General features: G+C 55.8%; 1 protein-coding gene across 4 annotated transcripts; it reads left to right on the top strand.

Annotated features, from left to right (window-relative positions):
• Positions 1 to 762: 762 nt before the first annotated feature.
• On the top strand, positions 763 to 13,582 carry SLC9A5 (solute carrier family 9 member A5). 4 transcript variants are annotated; one of them, XM_010210993.2, is made up of 16 exons: positions 763 to 904; positions 6,004 to 6,306; positions 7,008 to 7,171; positions 7,487 to 7,565; positions 7,864 to 8,041; positions 8,171 to 8,391; positions 8,573 to 8,775; positions 9,153 to 9,242; positions 9,383 to 9,453; positions 10,232 to 10,361; positions 10,862 to 10,950; positions 11,130 to 11,256; positions 11,387 to 11,557; positions 12,026 to 12,095; positions 12,340 to 12,471; positions 12,757 to 13,582. In XM_010210993.2, the coding sequence occupies exons 1-16, from the start codon at positions 763 to 765 to the stop codon at positions 13,224 to 13,226; spliced, it is 2,640 nt and encodes an 879-aa protein (XP_010209295.2). In that variant the 3' UTR covers positions 13,227 to 13,582. The 4 variants fall into 4 exon arrangements, with proteins under 4 accessions (XP_010209295.2, XP_088385169.1, XP_088385167.1 ...); XM_088529043.1 differs by having other exon boundaries at positions 7,468 to 7,561; positions 12,757 to 13,387; XM_088529041.1 differs by having other exon boundaries at positions 12,362 to 12,471; positions 12,757 to 13,164.
• The last annotated feature ends 5,191 nt before the right edge of the window (positions 13,583 to 18,773 follow it).

Raw genomic sequence — 18,773 nt, 5'->3', positions numbered from 1 at the left:
GGAGCCCGGCAGTTGCAGGGCAGGGCCCAGGACAATACAGGAGCCCAGGAGGTTGCAGGGGCAGGGACTGGGGCAGTACAGGAGCCCGGCTGTTGCAGGGGCAGGCAAAGGGCTATACAGGAGCCCGAGGGTTGCAGAGGCAAGACTTGGAGCAATACAGGTGCTCAGGGGATACAGGGCAGGGACTGGGGCAATACAGGAGCCCAGGGGGTTGCAGGAGCAGGCGCAGGGCAATACAGGAGCCCGGGGAGATACAGGGCACGGCCTGGGGCAATACAGGAGCCCCGCGGTTGCAGGGGAGGGCGCAGGGCAATACAGGAGCCCGGGGAGATGCAGGGCACGGCCTGGGGCAATGCAGGAGCCCGGCAGTTGCAGGGGCAGGCGCAGGGCAATACAGGAGCCCAGGAGGTTTCAGGGCAGGGACCAGGGCAATACAGGAGCCCAGGGAGATGCAGGGCACGGCTTGGGGCAATACAGGAGCCCAGCGGTTGCAGAGGCAGGGCCTGGGCAATACAGTAGCCCGGCCGTTGCAGGGGCAGGTGCAGGGCAATACAGGAGCCCAGGGGATGCAGGGGCAGGTGCAGGGCAGTACAGGAGCCCGGCGGTTGCAGGGGAGGGCGCAGGGCTCGGGGCCGGTCCGGAGGCGGTGGCGGCGGGCGGGGCCCGGGGCGGGGCGGCGCTGGCGGGGGCCGGGGGCGGCGGCGCGTGCACGTGACGGCCGCGCGGGGCCGCGCGGGGCTGCGCGGAGCGGAGCGCGGGGCGATGCAGCCGCCGGCCGCCCCCGCGGCCTCCGCCGGCCCCGCTGCGCCCGCGGGCTCCGAGCTGCTGCGCTGGCAGTGGCGCGAGGTGCAGGTGCCCTGTCTGGTGGCCGCCTGGATCCTCGTGGCCAGCCTGGCCAAGATCGGTGAGTGCCGCCGCGCGCCGGGCTGCAGGGAGGACCCGCATCCCGCCTTTGGGGACGGGGGAGCGGGGTGGCGGAGCAGGCGACACCCGCGGGGGAGGAGGCCTGGAGAGCTATGGTGGTAGCACCTGACCCTGTCCCGCCCGGATGGCCAGGGCAAGGGGTGTCACTGAATGTCACCGCGCAGAGCCAGGGCTCTGGGAGCCTGCCTGGCATCCAGCCCTTCCTGGCTGCGCTGCTCCAGAGAGGACCGCAGCAGCCTGGCACAAACCTGCACCATGTCCCCCTCTGCTTTCTGCCACACGGTGACAGCTGAGCTTGGTTCCAGTGCGTGGCAGGGCTCTCTGGGGGCGGCCTTGAGTGTGCTGCCTGAGGACAACTTGGTTCCTTTCCCCATGAGGTCTGGTGCAGAGGAGGGACCATCCAGGAGAAGAGCAGCTAAGCAGAGATGCCCAGCAAGGAGTCCCTCAGCAGGGCTGGAGGCCATTTATTCCAGCTCACCACTGCTGGCCAGGGAAAGACATGGTGGTGCCGAGATCTTGTCCTGGCAGCTTGAGTCCAGGTCCAAGTATGGGTTTCAGCTCCTGTGGAGCACTCCGGGCCCACATCACCTCTTGTGCTGGCCACCCAGCAGTGGGGTAAGAGCAGCCAGCCAGGTGCAGCTCCTACCTCCCCTCTCTGCTGCAAGAAACCACCATAGAAAAGTGTCCCCCAGAAGCTGGGGCAGAAGATATGCTTTGGACTGCTGGTGGGGTATTGCTGCAGCCCCAGGCTGTGGGACTGGCTTTGCTCGTGTCCCTGCTCCCCGTGGTGGAGGCCATCTGTGTGTGTTGAGCGAGAAGAGCAGGTGCAGAGAGATGCTGTGTGGCTGTGTCCTGCAGCGGGCTGGCCAGTGGCTGCACTCGGGTGCAGGAGACCAGGGCTCCCTGGGACTTTGAAGGGGATGCCCCTGTGTGGGTGCAGAGTGAGCTCCCCAAGGACATGACCTGGTTCCCTGGGGTGGCCCTGCCTGCTGTGGCCTAGGAGATAAAACAGTGACCTTGAATGAGGTTTCTTCTCTTGGGTCTAGGCTTTACGTTCTCTTCCTCCTCGATTTCCTGATGAGGAAGAGCTAAAATATTGCCACAAATGAATCAAGGTGCATTATGAGCTTGAAACTAAACTGTTTTGTCTGCAGATGTGCCACATCCGGCCACCATATGCATCTGTCCTACCGGCACAGGATCAGGCAAATAGTTGCTTTCTCTGCTTGTTTTTGTCCTCTTTCAAACATCTCAGTGGAGTCCCTCCTTGCTCTGTTTTCCCTCTTTCCCACAATGTTGTGGTCAAACCTGAGGACTTCCTTGGGTTTGGCTCATTGCCAAACCTCCAGACCTTTCACGGTCTTCCAACCTTGAAGCCAACTGGTGGCTTCTCTCTTCCCAGTGGGAAGTGTGGAACTGTGTGGAGGTTGGTGGCAGAGGCACAATCCGGGTGGCCTGAAGTTCCTGGCTGTCTAGCCCAGAGTGTTCGTCGGGTCAGATATGAACATTGAGAACAAGGAGTGACATCTGGATCTCAAGATGGGAAAGTGCAGGGCTGCAGGCAGTGCTGAGGGAGCAGCATCCTAGAAAGCCAGTGCCTGGAGATGCTATGGAAAGTGGAGCGCATGCAGCCTCCAAGCATGCAGGGGAGGCTCATCAGGGACTCACGGAGACGGGGGAGGAGGATCTCTCAAAGCAGCGAAGGGCCAACGCTGGCTGCATAGCCCTGGATCCTGGGCGTAGGCTGGTGCGGAGGAGCCGCTGCGCTGAGCTGCCAGCTCACACAACCCTGTGACTGCAGGGGAGGAAGTGGCCTGGGGCCTGTGCAACGGGGAAATGACACTGTAGGCTCTGTTCTCGGAGGCGATCACGCTGCTGGGGTGCCAAGAGCGAATGCTCCGGGTGGGAACAACTGCTTTGGTTGTTGCTTTCCTGCACATGGAGGCATCATCCGGGCTTTGCCGCCTCTTCTGAACTGGTCAGAGATGTTTTAAGGAGATACAGGAAGGAGCAAAATGAGGGACTGGTGATGCAGGACTGCCCAGATGTCTCTGCATGGGGCTGGTGCTTCCTGCTGCCTGGTGGGCCCTCAAGGCAGGGATACCCAGTGGCTGGGTGCAGGGTGCCCTGCATCTCTCTGGGCCATCCTCTGGGATTTGGGGGTGTTGCATGGGGAGAACCAAGCCTGCCTCATGGCCCTGCACTTGCTTCTCATCCCTTTCTGCCCGTGCACTGCTGGGCAGCGGTTTGCCAGCAGGCAGACCTATTCCCACCCAGTAGCATCCCCCCAGAGTCTTTGCACCCCCAAAGTCCTTGCAGCATGTGGTACCCTGACCCTGTTGTTTCCTTCCTGGCTGCTATTATCTTGTTGTGTGGTTTCCACCAGCATCTTGCTCAACTAAGAGATGGTGCAGCCTGGTCCAAAGTTCTCCTGACTGCAAATCCTGTATTATCAACGTCTGAGTGGGGATAATGGCTCTGAACTTAATTCACATGTGGCTAAGTTACCGTTGCTGTGGGAACGTTAATACCAAAATTCTTGGCTGCTGTATGTAAAATTAGAGCTTTTGCCACCCCTCCCTACTTGCTGCTCCTGCGGTACAGAGCTCATGTTCAGTGATTTACTTGTGAGGGTGGCAGTGGGATCAGCCCCATGCAGGGTAAGGGAAACCAGAATCCTCTGTTCCCTGAGGCAGGTGCAGAGATCCCTGGACTGGGTTTTTCCCTAGAAACCTGGTTGGTTGCAGGGGCCTTGCTCCAGAAATGTTGCTGTCCTGCTTCCCCCACCGGTGCTGCAGCTGATGTGGCAGGTTTCCTACCCATGGTGCTGGGTTGGGTTTCAGTCTCCCCTGTCCCCAGCCCTGCTCTAGGCCACACAATGAAGTGAAGCCAAAGAGATGTTCAGATGGTGCAGATGGGGCCACACAGGCTGGGACACCAGTGACTCCAGGCACGGGAACAGAGCAGGGACCTGCCTGTTCCCTTACTGCTCCATACCAGGGCTGCAGGGACGTAAACCATCTGGGATGCCCTCGTGGTTGGACCAAGAGGCTATGGGTGCAGACTCCATTTCTCTCCTCACTGCTCTGCCCTTCTTTGCCTCGATTTATGGCCCTGGATAAAGAGGGCTGTGAGACAAAGGAATGTCCCCCTAGCAGCTCTGCGTGTTCCCCCAAGTCCCTCTGTGCAGCCAGGGGGTTTCTGCCATGCAGGTGCAGCATGGGGAGCCAGCGAGGAACAGCGAGCGGGGATCTTGGCAATGCTCCCTGAACCTGTATAAAGGAGCTGGATGTGTCGCTGTTCTCCTGAAAACTTCAGATTTGTTCGCGTGGGTGGGAGCTGGTTTCGCAGCCTGCTCAGTCACTGAGCGAGCTGGGGTCGCCCACTGGCACTGCCTTCTCCGGGCTCGTGTGGGGCAAGCGGGGCTTTGCTGCTGCTTCGGCAGCGGCGAGCAGGAATCTGTGTGCCCATGGAGTTCCCACTTTGGGGATGCTGGGATTTATCCCAGAATGGATAAAGCAGGATTGGGACAGGTTCAGGAGAGGACAGCATGGGCAGCAGAGATACGGCAACCTACTGAGGAAGCATTGCCTATTGCCGAGCTTCTCTTTAGAGCCATGGGAGATGGGATGCTGGGCTAGGCAGACCTAGGGTCTGTCCATGTGGTTCCCCAAGGAGTGAAGAAGCCAAGTATCCTTGGGTCTCTATGCATGAACACAGCATGGCTTTCCTTCCAAATGGAGACGGGGGCGGGGGGTGAGTTGGCACAAGCAATGGATACATCTAATCCAGCTAAATGTCTTTAGGAAGTGAGTTTTGGGTGGGCAGTAGGCATGGGCTTGCAGCCAAGTGGCAACTCGGCAGCTGCTCCGATGTCCCTTGTACCTGCTGGGTACCCAGAGACAAAGTCCTTGCTGGGTGCTCAAGGCCAAAGTACCCAGAGATGGCTCTGGAAACATCTGCAGGAACCCACACCCCAGGAGAAGGACTCTTTCCCGTAACCCTGGTGCTCTCGGGTGGACATCTTGTTTTAACATTAGATCCCAGCATCCTGGGACAAGCTGTCCTCCTAGCATCTGATGGATAAGTTATGCTACAGAGTGGGGTGGATGACACAAGTGACAGCAGGAATGACTGCAAGAATGCAGCAGGGAGGGCAAAACATGCTGTGATCCTCCCCAGGGCAGCAAAAATACAGCACCCCATGCTGGGAAGGAGAACTATACAGGGAAGGCAAGTCGTCTGTGTGGCTTTTCAAGGAAGCTGCTACGATTCAAGTTTAAATGGGATAACCTGGCCTTGGGGATCAGGCTGCCTGGGGGAGCAGGATCTGACAGGCTGGCACAGGGTTCCATCGGCTTGTGCTTGATGTGCAGGCTCATCACTGCAGAGCTGACAGATAAATACAGGGGGCATAAGCTGCTTGGTTTACAAAAGTAAATATATCCTAGTTTGCATTTGTTTGCAACCTTGCATTGCATAAACAAATGACCCAAAGTGTCTATAAATCTGCAGTTTAAGGCTCCTCCTTTCTCTGCACGCCAGCAGGTTAGCTGAGGAAGGCTGTGCTCCAGGAGGACACTCGCTGGCTTGCTCGTGCTGCAGTGTTTTGCATGCTGCTCCATCTGCTCGCTCAGGCAGCTGCAGACAAGGTCACCTCGCTGCCAGGGCTGAGCCTCCCCCTATGCGAGTGGGGCAAAGTGTCTCTTTGACCGGGATGCCCTCACCTGAACAGCAGCCAGCATGGCTTGTGATGCCAGCAACACGCTCCCTGGCTGGCAGTTTTTCCTTTAGGTATCGATGCCAGGGGACAAAAATGAGAAATATCCTTGTCTTGGCTTATTAGACAGTGACCATGGAGGAGAGGGAGGCTCTGAGGGTGGGAATTGAAACTGTGCCCTAAGAGTGTCCTGTGACCAGCTAGATGGAAGGTCTTCCATGCACATGAGACTACAAAATGACCTTAAATGCTCCACTGTCCCCTGCCCTGGGCAGTCCGTTTTGCGGAGCCTGTGAATTCGGGATGTTCTGTTCACACACCCCTTGGACTGTTGCTTTGACGTTCTTCTTTCCTTCTAGTTTTCCATTTGTCGAGGAAGGTGACGTCCGTGGTCCCGGAGAGCTGCCTCCTCATCCTGCTGGGGCTGGGCCTTGGGGGCATCGTGTTGGCCGTGGCAAAGAAAGCCGAGTACCAGCTGGAGCCCAACATGTTCTTCCTCTTCCTCCTGCCTCCCATAGTCCTCGACTCTGGCTACTTCATGCCCAGCCGGCTCTTCTTTGACAACATCGGCGCCATCCTCACCTATGCGGTGGTGGGCACGCTCTGGAACTCCTTCGCCACCGGCATGGCGCTCTGGGGACTGCATCGGGCCGGGCTCATGGGTGGGTGCGCAGGGCCTGGGCTTGCATCCAGGTTGGGCTACAGGCTTCCTGGCTTGGGTTGCACTGTGGGCTGGGTCCCCAAGAGATGGGGTAGAGGGTGCAAGGTGCCCCCATGCTGCCTCCCAGGGGGTACTGCCGCAGCAGGCTGATGCTGGCATCCCAGGAACAACTCCATGGTAGTGAGTGTCCACCAGGGCGTCAAGCGGGTGGCATGAATGGGCTCTGCTTGGCACTGGGCTGACTCACAGTTTTGCTATTTTTGTCACTGACCTTGGCTAGCTCTGATGCCTTGCCTCTCCTTGCTTGAGCCACTGGTCCTGGCTAGACTGGGTTGTGTTTCAAGTTCTCTTCAGTCCAGAGCGACTGCCTCGTGCCTGGCCCTGAGATAAGGTTGTCCAGCTTTGCCCAGCTCTCTTTGGTGTCTACCAGCTGGCAGTGAAACGATGATGCACTTAGATGCTGAGGGCAACATCCCAGTCCTGTTCCCCCATGTTGCAGTGAAGGCTCTTCCTGGCCTTGAGGCCCCAGTGGGGTGGAACCACTCTCTGGCTCAGCCCACTATGCTCTGAGCCGGGACGCTGGGGCCAGGCTACCAGGGGCAGGTAGTGGACAATCTTGCTTCAGTGGCCAGGCTGCTTCCCCTGGTGAAAACGGCCCTGGGGTTGGTGGTCCACTGGAGTTTGGTCCTTCTGTCCTGGCAGATCCGGGTGTCAAAGCCGAGCTGATGGATTTCCTGCTATTTGGAAGCCTTATCTCGGCTGTGGACCCTGTGGCAGTGCTGGCTGTCTTTGAAGAGGTGCATGTGAACGAGACCCTCTTCATCATTGTGTTTGGCGAGTCCCTCCTGAACGATGCTGTCACGGTGGTGAGTTGGAGCTAGGGGAACCCTAAGATGGAACCTGACATGGGTTGTGGTTGCTGGAATCCCTCGGAATAGGCAGAGGAGGCAGATGACATCCCCTAACATGAACAGACCCATGTCCTGCTCTCAGAGCCCCTCCGCTCTCCTGGCTCCAAGTGGAGGGGACGAGCGTGCACTTTGCCTACCGAAATGAGCTGTCCCCAGGAAGACGTGGGGCTGGCGATGCTTCTTCTGCAGGGATTGTCCTGCCTGCCACTGCTGCCTCGCTGGAGGCAGGGCCATACCCTGCCTTCTCCAAGGGATTTGTGTTGCCTGCAGGTGCTGTACAAAGTCTTCAACTCCTTTGTGGAGCTGGGCCCAGCGCACATCCATGCCATGGACTATGTGAAGGGGGTAGGTGAGTATGTGTCCCATCAGTCCCTCCATTTCTTCCCCTGGCACACAAGTGTGGCAGAGGGCATAGTCACCATCATGCAGTGGGATGGGTGCTGAATACCTGGAGCTCTTAGATACTCCATCCTGTTATGTGAATTGAGGACTCACCATCCATCAGGCCACTGGATAGTGAGTGCTCCAGCACCCAGGCAGGAACGTGGGGTTCAGCTGGCCAAGCATGCTGAGGCTGTGGGGCACAGGAGCTGGGCTAACCTGCTCGTAGTGAGCCCCAAGGGTGAAAACGAGCCTTCTCCCCACAGTCTCCTTCTTCCTTGTGAGCCTGGGGGGCACGGCCGTGGGGCTGCTTTTTGCCTTCCTCCTGGCCCTGATCACGCGGTTCACCAAGCGTGTGCGCATCATTGAGCCTCTCTTCGTCTTCCTCCTGGCCTACGTTGCATACCTTGCTGCTGAGATGGTTTCCCTGTCCTCCATCCTGGCGTGAGTACTGGGGTGGCCCTCCAGGGAACGGAGGAAAGTGGGGCACTGTGCTGAGCAGTGAGGAGCTGCAAGCCAACTGGCGCATCCTCCTGCAGTAGGATCACACCAGCTCCTTCTGCTCTTCTGCAGGGTCACTTTCTGTGGGATCTGCTGCAAGAAGTACGTGGAAGCCAACATCTCCCAGAAATCCCGTACCACCGTCAAGTACACCATGAAGACCCTGGCAAGTAGCTCAGAGACCATCATTTTCATGTTCCTGGGCATCTCGGCTGTGGATACCTCCAAGTGGGCATGGGATACAGCGCTGGTGCTAGGCACCCTGCTCTTCATCCTGCTCTTCAGAGCCGTGGGTCAGTCTGCCCGGCTGTGCTTTGGGCTGGTAGTGCCAGCCCTTTCCATGCCAAGAGCAGTATCCTCCAAGAGGACTGGGGCAGGAGGCCAGTCAGGGCTCCTGGCCTGGGCTTTGCCCAGTCTCCAGGAGCAGGCAGGGCTCTAACAGCATCCAAGGCTCTCTTTCCCCTTCTTCCCTAGGCGTTGTGCTCCAGACCTGCGTGCTCAACCGCTTTCGCCTCATTCCCCTGGACAGGATTGATCAGGTGGTCATGTCATATGGCGGCCTCCGTGGAGCTGTTGCCTTCGCCCTGGTCATCCTGCTGGATGGGGCGAAGGTTAAAGCCAAGGACTACTTTGTGGCAACAACCATCGTGGTGGTGTTCTTCACTGTCATTGTGCAGGTCAGGATGGGCTCTGTGCCCCTCTGCTGGTCATCAAGCGCTGATGCTAGTGCTCCCCTCTTACGCAGAGCCAGCTCGTGACGCAAAGTACTGGGCATCCTGTATGCTTGGGAAATGCCCCTCTCTCCCACAACTCAATCATCCCTGAGCTAGGCTCAGCAGGACCAGGAGGACTCAGATCTGGGCCCCAGCCTGCCTCTCTCCAAACCTCTTGCCCTTGCCTCCTCTCTGTACCAATCCTGCAGGTGCCTCTGCTAGTGTTGGCTGGGTGAGGGGCCCATGTAGATCCCCAGAGGGTTGGGGTAGAAGAAATGGAAGTCTAGATATCTCACCTTTCACTCTCCCGTTCTTTCCCTTGTCTTTTGCTACCATTGCAGGGCCTCACCATCAAGCCCCTGGTGACATGGCTGAAGGTGAAGCGCAGTGACCACCACAAGCCCACGTTGAACGAGGAGCTGCATGAGCACGTAGGTGCTGGTGCCAGGGCTGTCCCGGCTCCCCACATTGCTGGGGCTGAGCGATTCGGGGCCTGAGCACCACTGGGCATGCTCGACTCTGGTATGCAGGGTGCATCTCCACCATGCTCACCCTCTTCTTCCCCTTCAAGGCCTTTGATCACATCCTGGCAGCAGTGGAGGACATTGTGGGGCACCATGGCTACCATTACTGGCGGGACAAGTGAGTGTCTCACCTGGGATCCTCTCTAGGCCCACAGGTGGACAGGGGCCCTGCTGGCCACAGGGACATCCTGTATCCCTGCTGGAGGACACTCGGACAGGTGGGAAGGCCATCTATCCCTCTGTCCATCCATCTGGAAGCGCACAGTCTGGTGATGGCCTTGCTTTCATGGAGCAGACCAAGGCTGCAGAGGTGTCCCAGAGAGACACTGGGTGGGTGTGAGGGGAACAGCCTGTCTGTGGTTCAGGTTGGTGTTGCTTGCCGGTACCGCAGCTGCTCTGGTACCACAGGGTGGTGTCTGTGGTGTCTGGTGGTAGCTGCCCCAGGGCATACCACGTTTCCCAAGGATAGCCCTGTACTGGGGAATGAAGCCTGACGAGGGACCAGCCCAGTTAAAACCTTGGGATTGTTTTTTTCTGCTGCACCATTACGGGAAAAGCATGCAAAAAGACTTTTTCCTGGATGGGGAATGCTCCAGCTGGGAAACAATTCTGGCCCAGGTCCAATCCCCATCATTAGTTCTGCCTGTGGCTCCTTCAGGCCTGTCATGTTTCTGTCTTCCCCTTGGTCAAGGAGGAAGGGTCAGCATGTCCCCATCCATCAGCATTGTCCCCCCAGCAGTGGTCTGCCCCTGGGAACAGTCAGACTATCCACACCCAAGCTGCTTTTATCCAGCTTTGAGCTCTTGTAACCTTGCACAGGCAGAAGGCATCTGACCTTTCAGACCTACTTGCCCCTTCATGGTAGCTGAACCACCCTTGTCTTTGTCTTGTGCCAGATGGGAGCAGTTTGACAAGAAGTACCTCAGCCAGCTCCTGATGAGAAAATCTGCCTACAGGCTCCGGGATGAAATCTGGGATGTTTACTACAAGCTGAACATCCGTGACGCTATTAGCTTTGTGGACCAGGTAGCGGTGAATGGGCATGCTGCAGAAGCTGGGCCACTGGGATGGAATGGGACGGCCTTGGCGGAGCCACCACAGCTGGAGGAGCCAGCTGGGTCCTGCCTAGGCCCTGGCCTGGAGCAGCAATCCCGCCTGTGCATGGCAGCACACGTCCTTTATGGCTGAGGCGTTGGAGAGCTTCCCACTGGCGCATACCACCTTGGTGAGAAGTCCAACCTGGCCTTGTTTGCAACATGGCCACGATGACAGGGATAGAGGGTGCAGATCCCATGATGGGCCTGGGGAATGGCTATTCAGGCAGCTCTTCTGAGCACAAGAACTTGGCCTGGCCACTGGAACATCTCCACAGTGTTCCTCAGGAAACGTGTGGCAGCTCCTGCTGGGTGTCATATGCCAGCCCAGAGTGCTCCGCCTTGCCGGCTTGAGGGCACCAGAGAAGGCTGGTGACTCGTGTGGCCCAGCTGGCTCCCCCAACACCTGCCCTGCTCTTTTGGACCCTGTAGGGTGGCCATGTGCTCTCCGCTGCCAAGCTGGCATTGCCCTCCATGCCCAGCCGCACGTCCATGTCAGAGTCGTCTGTCACAAACCTCCTGTGAGTATGAGCACCCTGAGACCCCAGCCGCCATGCAGACTAGTTTTTGCTGGTCCAGGTTGGTCCCTGCTGCCTGGCATGTTCCCTGGGCTGGCCCACACCATTAGGATGGGGTGGCCACCAGCTGTGGGGTCTGCCCGGGGCAACAGTGGGTGCTGCAGCTCCATCTCACCCTCTAGGAGGGAGAGTGGCAGCGGTGCATGCCTGGACCTGCAGGTGATTGACACAGTGAGGAGCCGCCGAGACAAGGAGGACGCCGTGATGCACCACGTGCTGCGAGGGAGCCTTTACAAGCCCCGCAGGAGGGTGAGCATCTCTTGGGATGCCACAGACGGATAACTCCAAGTGCAACAGCACCCTATGTGGGAGCAGGGATGGAGACTGCTCCACGGGGCTGGCTGCTCACCCTGTGTCTCTTTGCCTCTCCCTTGGCCAGTACAAGGCCAGCTACAGCCGTCACTTCATCTCTCCAGATAAACAAGAGCGGCAAGACAAAGAAGTCTTCCGTCAGAACATGAAAAGGCGGCTGGAAACCTTCAAGTCCACAAAGCACAACGTCTGCTCTTCCAAGAGCAAAGCCAGGCTAAAGGAGAAGGGCAGGAAAAAGGCAAGTTCTCCCTGGTTTCTCATTCTTTCACTATCTTAGCTATCTAGCCTCCCCCAGGTTGTGGGCAGTGAGGTCCTTTCATGGGTAGACGAAGCGCTACAAGGCACTGGCATCTCCAAAACCACGTGGGTGCCGTGGGGTACTTGTTCCCTGAGTAAAGGGGTTATGAGTCCTGGACAACCTGCCACAGCAGCTAAAAGTGTGTTTGCAAAGTGCACTCCACGTATAGTGGCCTGAATGCTATTGCAGGTCTTGGGGGAGAGGCCCAGAGTGTGATACTGCTTCTTGAGTGTCTGCCACATCTGAAGGCTTCTGAAGCTGTTGCAGCTGGGCTGTTTATTACTGAGCCATGAAGGGGCAAACTGTTGGCATGCTGGGAAGTCTCCTTGGAGGCTACTGTGGCCTGCGGGGCTGTCTGGGGATGGGCTTGCATGGGACAGGGTCCAGACACTGCCTTTTCCTTCACAGAAGGGCATCTCTGTGACCAGCGATTCACCCAACGAGAAGACACAAAGAAATGTCTCTTGGCAGGAGGCGGGTAAGACCAGAAGGCTGGCAAGATGACTCTCCAGGAGCTAGTCTGCACATCCTGGCAAGGGAATCTTGCTGGGCCAGTTGGGATGGGATGGGATATGCTCACTGCCTCACTGCTAGCTTGGTGGTAGGACAGCACCCCAAGCTGGGTTGGCAGCAAGTTCTTCTCTCATGAGTGCTGGCTCCCTTGAGGGTCAGCTTGCAGGGTGTCCCGTTCTTCAACCATCCCCTCCGACATCTGGCTGCAGCTCCTGTCTTGGTGATGGTCAGCTCGGATGAGGAGGAGAGTAACAGCTCAGAGACGGAGCGAGAGGACGACGAGGGGATCGTGTTCATTGCACGAGCCACCGACGAGGTCCTGCAGGGAAAGAAGACTCCTGGTAGGGATCAGCATTCCCACAGTGGGCAGGGGAGCAGCCACCATGTAGTTTGTCTTTCTCCCAGCTGGGGAGTCAAGCTGCCCTCGGTCTGGGCAAACCAAAGTCAGGAGAATAGGGGAGAGTCGCTCTCCTCCATAGCCCTGAGGGCACTGCAGAGCCTCCATGGGCTTCCTGGCTGCATCCTGAGTCATCTGAAGTACCATTGGTACTTCAGGCCAAGCAGTGTTTGCGGGGCCCAGGGAGAGAGCAATATCCCTCTCACTGTCCTTCTTTCTGCATTCTCAGGCAGCCTGGATGTCTGTCCCAGCCCTTGCATCATCCCTCCATCACCCACCCTGGCAGAGAAAGAGCTGCCATGGAAAGGAGACCAGGCTGATCTGGCTGTTTATGTCTCCTTGGAAACCACCAAAATCGTGCCGGTGGATATGCAGAAAGCGTGGAACCAAAGCATCTCCTCCCTGGAAAGCATCGCCTCTCCACCAGGCATTGAGACGGGACCCCAGCACAAGAGATTTACTTGCCCAGTGCTGGAAGAGCAACCCCCATCTGCCAGCCAGGTGATGGCAGAGCAGAGCTCCTGCTTTCAATTCCCCAGCCACGTCTCGAAGAGCAGCAGGTCACACAGTGACAGCAGTCCGGATGGCACCGAGCAGCAGGAGCTGCAGCCTTTGATGGCTGCAGAGGAGCCGAGCAGGATAGTGTCCTCTGCAGAACCCAGGTGGCTCATCCAGTTCAACAGAGCGAGCCACCTTTGAGGCGGGCTGCAGATGGTGAGGGCATTAGGATGCTGCAGAGAGGCTGCAACCTGCTGATTGCTCTGCTGTCTTGCTGTGTAAAGCTTGTGTATGTCTCCGGAAACTCCCAGAGAGCCAGGAGATCTTGGTACTCCTGCTGGAGCTGTGCTCCACGCTGGCCTTGGCCTGCACACCTACCAGAGTATGTGGATGAGCTTCGTGCAGCAATAGCGGGTACCATCCACCCAAGGAGGTGCAGATGCAAAACTCTTTCTCTGGTCCTTACAATCCTTGAAGCCCTGGGAGGCCAGAGCTGTCCCTCTTCCAGAGCCCAGATCCCAGCTGGAATTGATTCTGCCATGGCTGCGCCACCCCGAGGAGTGAGGGGTCCTGGCTGACAGGCTGTGATTGCTCACAGGTATTAGTGCACAAGCTGATTTTCCAGCCTGTCCATGCATAGGAGACCTCCGAGGCAGAGGGCAGGGAGTGGAGGCCAGTGCATGAGAGACAGCCCATCCCCATAGAGTGACCAAGCCATTGGCTTCAGTGCCGCCATAGTGCTGGTTTCCCTACAGCAAACGTAGACTTTGGCCATGAGGCAAGAGATTGTCTCTTTTTCATGGCAGCTCTGTGTTCCCCGTGTTATGGATGTACCACGGAGGCAATGCCTTGACCTTCTCAGGACTGGGAGCTGCGCTCCTGGGGATCGGCTCCACCAGGAGCCACACTCCTGAACACATACGCACAGGGAGTCTCTTAGCACCCAAATGCTGTGCCCACCTCACTTCTTTGGTCTGGATGTGCTCCCGATATCTGCTATTGTTCAGCTCGATGGCTTTGATGGGAGGCAGCTGCCCTGCATGGTATCCTGAAAATCCATCCTGCCTGCATCCCAGTTCCTCCAGCTACCTGGAGCCCATCAACCAGGAGGGCCACTTGTGGTGTGAAGAGGGGAGCAAGCAGGACAAGCAGCAGATACGAATGTACATTGGGAGTGGGTGCGAGAGGGAAGAGCTGAGAGCATCCTTGAGGTGGACATGGTCCTAGGAGCGAATCATTCCTGGTCTGACCCCAAGGAGCAAGAACTGCACCCCAAGAACTGCTGGGCACATGAAGGCTCAAGCACAGCAGTGTTCATCCTGCCTGTACCCCAGTTCCTCCAGTTCCACGAGCCCATCAGCCAGGAGGGCTGACTGCGACGACGAGGGGATCATGCAGCAGGTACGAATGTACATTGGGAGCAGGGAAATCCAGAGAGCTGAGTATGTCCTTACGGTGGAAATGGTCCATGTAGGTTCCCCAACCCTCTGATGTTGGCTCAGGCCATGGGGGCTCCTGTGCCCAGCTGCCGTGCTTGAGCTTCCCTGTGCCAGCCTGGGCCAACATGAGAGCATCAGGGCTATTAATGCCAAATTTTAAGCCCATGGGGCTGCTCCCAGTGGAGCAGGTAAATAAGTGCTTGCTCCAGTGTATTTAGGGGGCCTAAGACAGCAGCTATTGTGGGGACAACACAACGTTTAGATGTGATCAGTCGGCAAATCTACTGGAGCCCAGCATGGGGCAAGCGAACTGGTGGTACCCTCTGGTACTCTCAGCAAGACTCAGCAAAGGCCATTCTGCTCTGTACCTGTCCCACCAGCTTGAGTGCAAGGTTTTTGGAAGGTTTTTATATAGTTTTGCATTTATTGTATGCCTTATTCTGGTTTTGATTTCTGATATTGGGCCATATTAAATCCCTCGCTGGATCAGTGTTTTCTGTAGCCATGGGCACCACAAATGACTCGAGGCTTATCTTATTTGCAAGAATATTGTTTTAATGTGAAAATATATGCAGACTATTTTGTAATGTTCAATAAATCGGAGTTGGAGCAGGTGTCACCGTCTGGCCTCACTACTACCTAGGAACATTTGACATCTTTCTTCTGGTTTGGTTCTTGCTCACCACATCCTCATGGCTCTCTGCTCTTCTCCCTAGGACACAAAGCCCCTCACAGATTTTATGTGCCTAATTAGCTTTCCTAGTTCAATCATGTTGGCAGAAAATGCAAAATTCTTTCCAAATAAAAGCTTATTTGCAGCCTTGCTGCAACAGCCAACCCATCGTTAGGTCATATCTCACTGCAGCATCCACCAATGCCACCAACCCAACCCCAAGAAAACCTTTTCCAGCTCAGACCAAGTTGTTGGGCAGTTGCATCTGTCTATGCTGAGAGAGAGGCTGGTAACTTCCCCTGCTCTGTTAGACACACTGCTCCTAAGAGAGCACCAGATGTGGTTTACCTAATTCACAGGATCAACGTTTTGCTCATATTCAACTTGACATCTTCAGTTCCCGCTCTGAGGATCTTTGTGCTGCTCCCAGCTGAGCCCATTGCACCTTCTGAGTTTTCCCACCATCACGGTGATGCTGGCCAAGGCGAGCCTCGTGAACTGGACCTTCATGCTGATGCCTTGTCACAGGAGTGGCCCCGACTACAGCAGGTGGCGCCTGTGAGTGCCACTGGTCACAGTCATCTGGGGTGTCCCCAGCCTACAGGTACCACCCTGCAGAGCCCAGGGGACAGAGTCGTGAGAAAATGAGATGACACTGCATAAGCTCCCAGCTCTGATAGAGCATTGGGAAAATTAGTCATCAAAAAGTAAAACAAGGGAGTTGAAGGGAATAATGAAACCTGATTAAAGATAATTCAGCTTCCCATTGGTTTAAGCTGCTCCTTTCAGGGGAACAACGGGAAGAGCTATAAAAGGTTAATGCTGACCTATATGGGGTGGACTCTGCTTTGGCCAGCTGGATCTCCATACAGTGGAAAGGAGATACCTGCACAGTGATTCCTCCATGACGTGGAGGGATCAGAATCCATAAGACAGCAACTCGGTTGCAAATCCAAAGCACACATGGACTTGTATTTTAATTAGTGCCTGGTTATAGCGAAGTGAGTGGAAAGATGGCAGTGTAGGAGGGAGCAACGAGTACTTATAACTGGCAGCTGTGCTGAACATGGAATCCTTGTTCCTTTATGGACCCCCTTAAGTTACTGAACACCCAAAATAAACTTGGAGGCAGCACCATTCTTGGTGCCACATCACACTCCTTAACCCTGGTGATGCACAAGAGCACCTGTGAAGGTCAGGTTGCTCTGCTGGAAGGAGTCAGTTCATGACACTGAGGTCTTCAGAGGAGGTAAAACAGATGTCTTGACTTTGGGAATCACTGGGCCTGGCTGCTGGTGGTGCCTCACGCTGTTATTTGAGCCTAGCAGCTAATGTATTTAAGCTGTGTGGCTGGCTTAGGGAGCAGCCTGCAGAGCAGATTTCCCTGCAGAGATTTTGAATGTGCTGGTTCAGATGCAGCTCCTGGCTGCCCAGGTTCCTCTCAGGCTGGGACACCACTTCAGGCTGTCTGTGGCACCATCCAGCAACAGGTATGTTGGGGCACCCTCCTCTCACTCTCAATCCAAGCCATGTTGTGGCTGCTTGGCTGCCTTCTGTGGATGGCAGGTCCTGCTATACCCTCCCAAAAGCTTTTGTATTTACTCTTCTGACTCCAGTCTATTGCCCTTTACCAGGACAGCTGGCAGGCAGGGTCCTGACTGCAAAGGACTGCCCTGATCCTTCCAGCACAGCACAGATCTGCTTCTCCCAGCCTAAAAATACTTCCGTGCTTCAGTGGAAAAACACCAGAACCAGGCCAAACCACGAGAACGTGTGCCCAAACCTCTACTTCTCTGAGAAGGAGTAAGCCTTAACCAAAGGAGTTGCTTGTCAGACTGCAACCCAGAATGTACAACCCTCTGACTGCTATTAGAAGCCATCCCATCCCAGAGCTGCCTGAGCACTGCAGACCTGTTATTTTGCACAGAGTCCTCCCTCCTTGTTCTGCCATTAGGTCTGCACATTTTTTCCATAGTGATTTATTTTCTCCAGGGCTCAGCTCCTCGAGTTTCTCCACAGTACTTGCATCGTGAAGTTAGCAGAGTGGCTACATAAGGGCACCTTGGTAGCAGGGGTATCAGCTGGAGCTTTGCTCCTATAGAGAGCCAAGCTGTGGGCAAGGCTTGGGTTGCTGCCAGCCATCTCAGAATGTCACAAGTCTGCTAAGAAGCAGCATTGTGCAGTCATCTTAAAATGATGGCTTGTCATTGCACAATAAATGTTGGAATATTGAAAAAATGTTAGGCTGGAAGGGACTCAGGCTCTATGCAGGGCTGGCTGCAAAGCTCAAACAGGTGACTCAGAGCCTCGTTCAGCTGGGTCTGGGAAGTCTTCAAGCGCAGAGATGCCACCATCTTCCCCATCCCACCCAGGACCACACCGCTCTCACATTGAACAATTTTCTCCAAATGTCACATTAGAAATTTCCCTGTTTCTGCTTGTTCTTCTTGCCTGTTCTCCTTGTAGGGATATCCCTGAAAAAAGCTGGGCTCTGGATTCTCTATACTCCATCCTTAAAGTAGTGGCATAGCTCCCCTCTGCCTTTTTTTCTTAGAGCTGAACAAAGCCATCTCTCCGTGCTATATCCATCCCTTTTGTACTAAGGAGCCCAAAACTGTATCAGTGTCTAGATGTGCCTCAGAGGTCCTAAGTCAAGGAGATCATTTCTTTAAGGGCACCAGCCTCACTTTTGACATTGTGCAAAGGTGTTACTCACACACAGGAACTCTGCATGTTTTTTCTTCTGCTCTGTTTCTGGAACACTTTTGACACACTCGTGGAACATTTTCAGGTTGGCCTGTATAAGCACAGGCGGTGGGAAGCCAGAGAATGAGAGTCAAGCTTCTCACCTCCCACCCAGCCTAGCTGTTATGGCAAGAATGAAGCGCGGCAGAAGTGACAACCTTGCTTATGTTTTCATGTGAGAGCAGCAGGAAGGCAAATTCAGGAGAATTCAGATGTGTTCTGTCTGATTATATGTGGGCACACGCATTTTGAGGCACATCACACTGGGTTTTTTCTGGCTCCTTTCTGCTCCTGTCTATCTATCCAAGCATCTTGCTCACTTGGTTTGGTGTCAGTGAGTTCTTCTGCATCTTTCCAAGTCTCCTGGAAGTAATTTCCCCAGAGCATTCGGGACAGGGGATAGACTGGCTGATCTGCAAGGGGTATGAATCCTGGCACAGTCTGCAGAGCACAGCTCCCTTCTACCTGTTTAGGAGCTGACCCTTCAGTCCCCTCTGAAGGACTGGTGGATCCTGGAGTGACTCCCTGCAGTGACAGCAAAAGATCAGGAGCTCCATGGAGATCTTTGTAGCTGGGGAATCAGCTGTACGGTAGGACTTTATACTGTTTGCAGGGATCCTGGCCATGCAAGGTTCACATGCTGCCTCCATCTGCCCACTGCACTGCTGTCTCCTGAAGTAACCTGCTCTTCAGTGGCAGGTCTCAGCGTGACCCAGCTTACCCCTGCTTTGCCTGGCAGGCCAGGCCAGGAAGGTGAAAGTGTGTGAAGAAGATATCCTTCCATAAGGAGCCTGTCCCAATCCCTTTGAGCTTCTGTACCCATTTTTCCTTTACCCTTCCCTACAGGACTGGCCCTTCTAGGGGGAGCCCACAACTAGTTCACCCACCAAT

This window comes from Tinamus guttatus, unplaced genomic scaffold (assembly GCF_059628265.1).
Source record: "Tinamus guttatus ecotype Peru unplaced genomic scaffold, ASM5962826v1 Tinamus_guttatus_pri_ptg000323l, whole genome shotgun sequence".
NCBI classification, from domain to species: domain Eukaryota; kingdom Metazoa; phylum Chordata; class Aves; order Tinamiformes; family Tinamidae; genus Tinamus; species Tinamus guttatus.
Note: the sequence above shows the minus strand (reverse complement) of the source record. Positions and strands in the feature narration are given on the sequence as shown.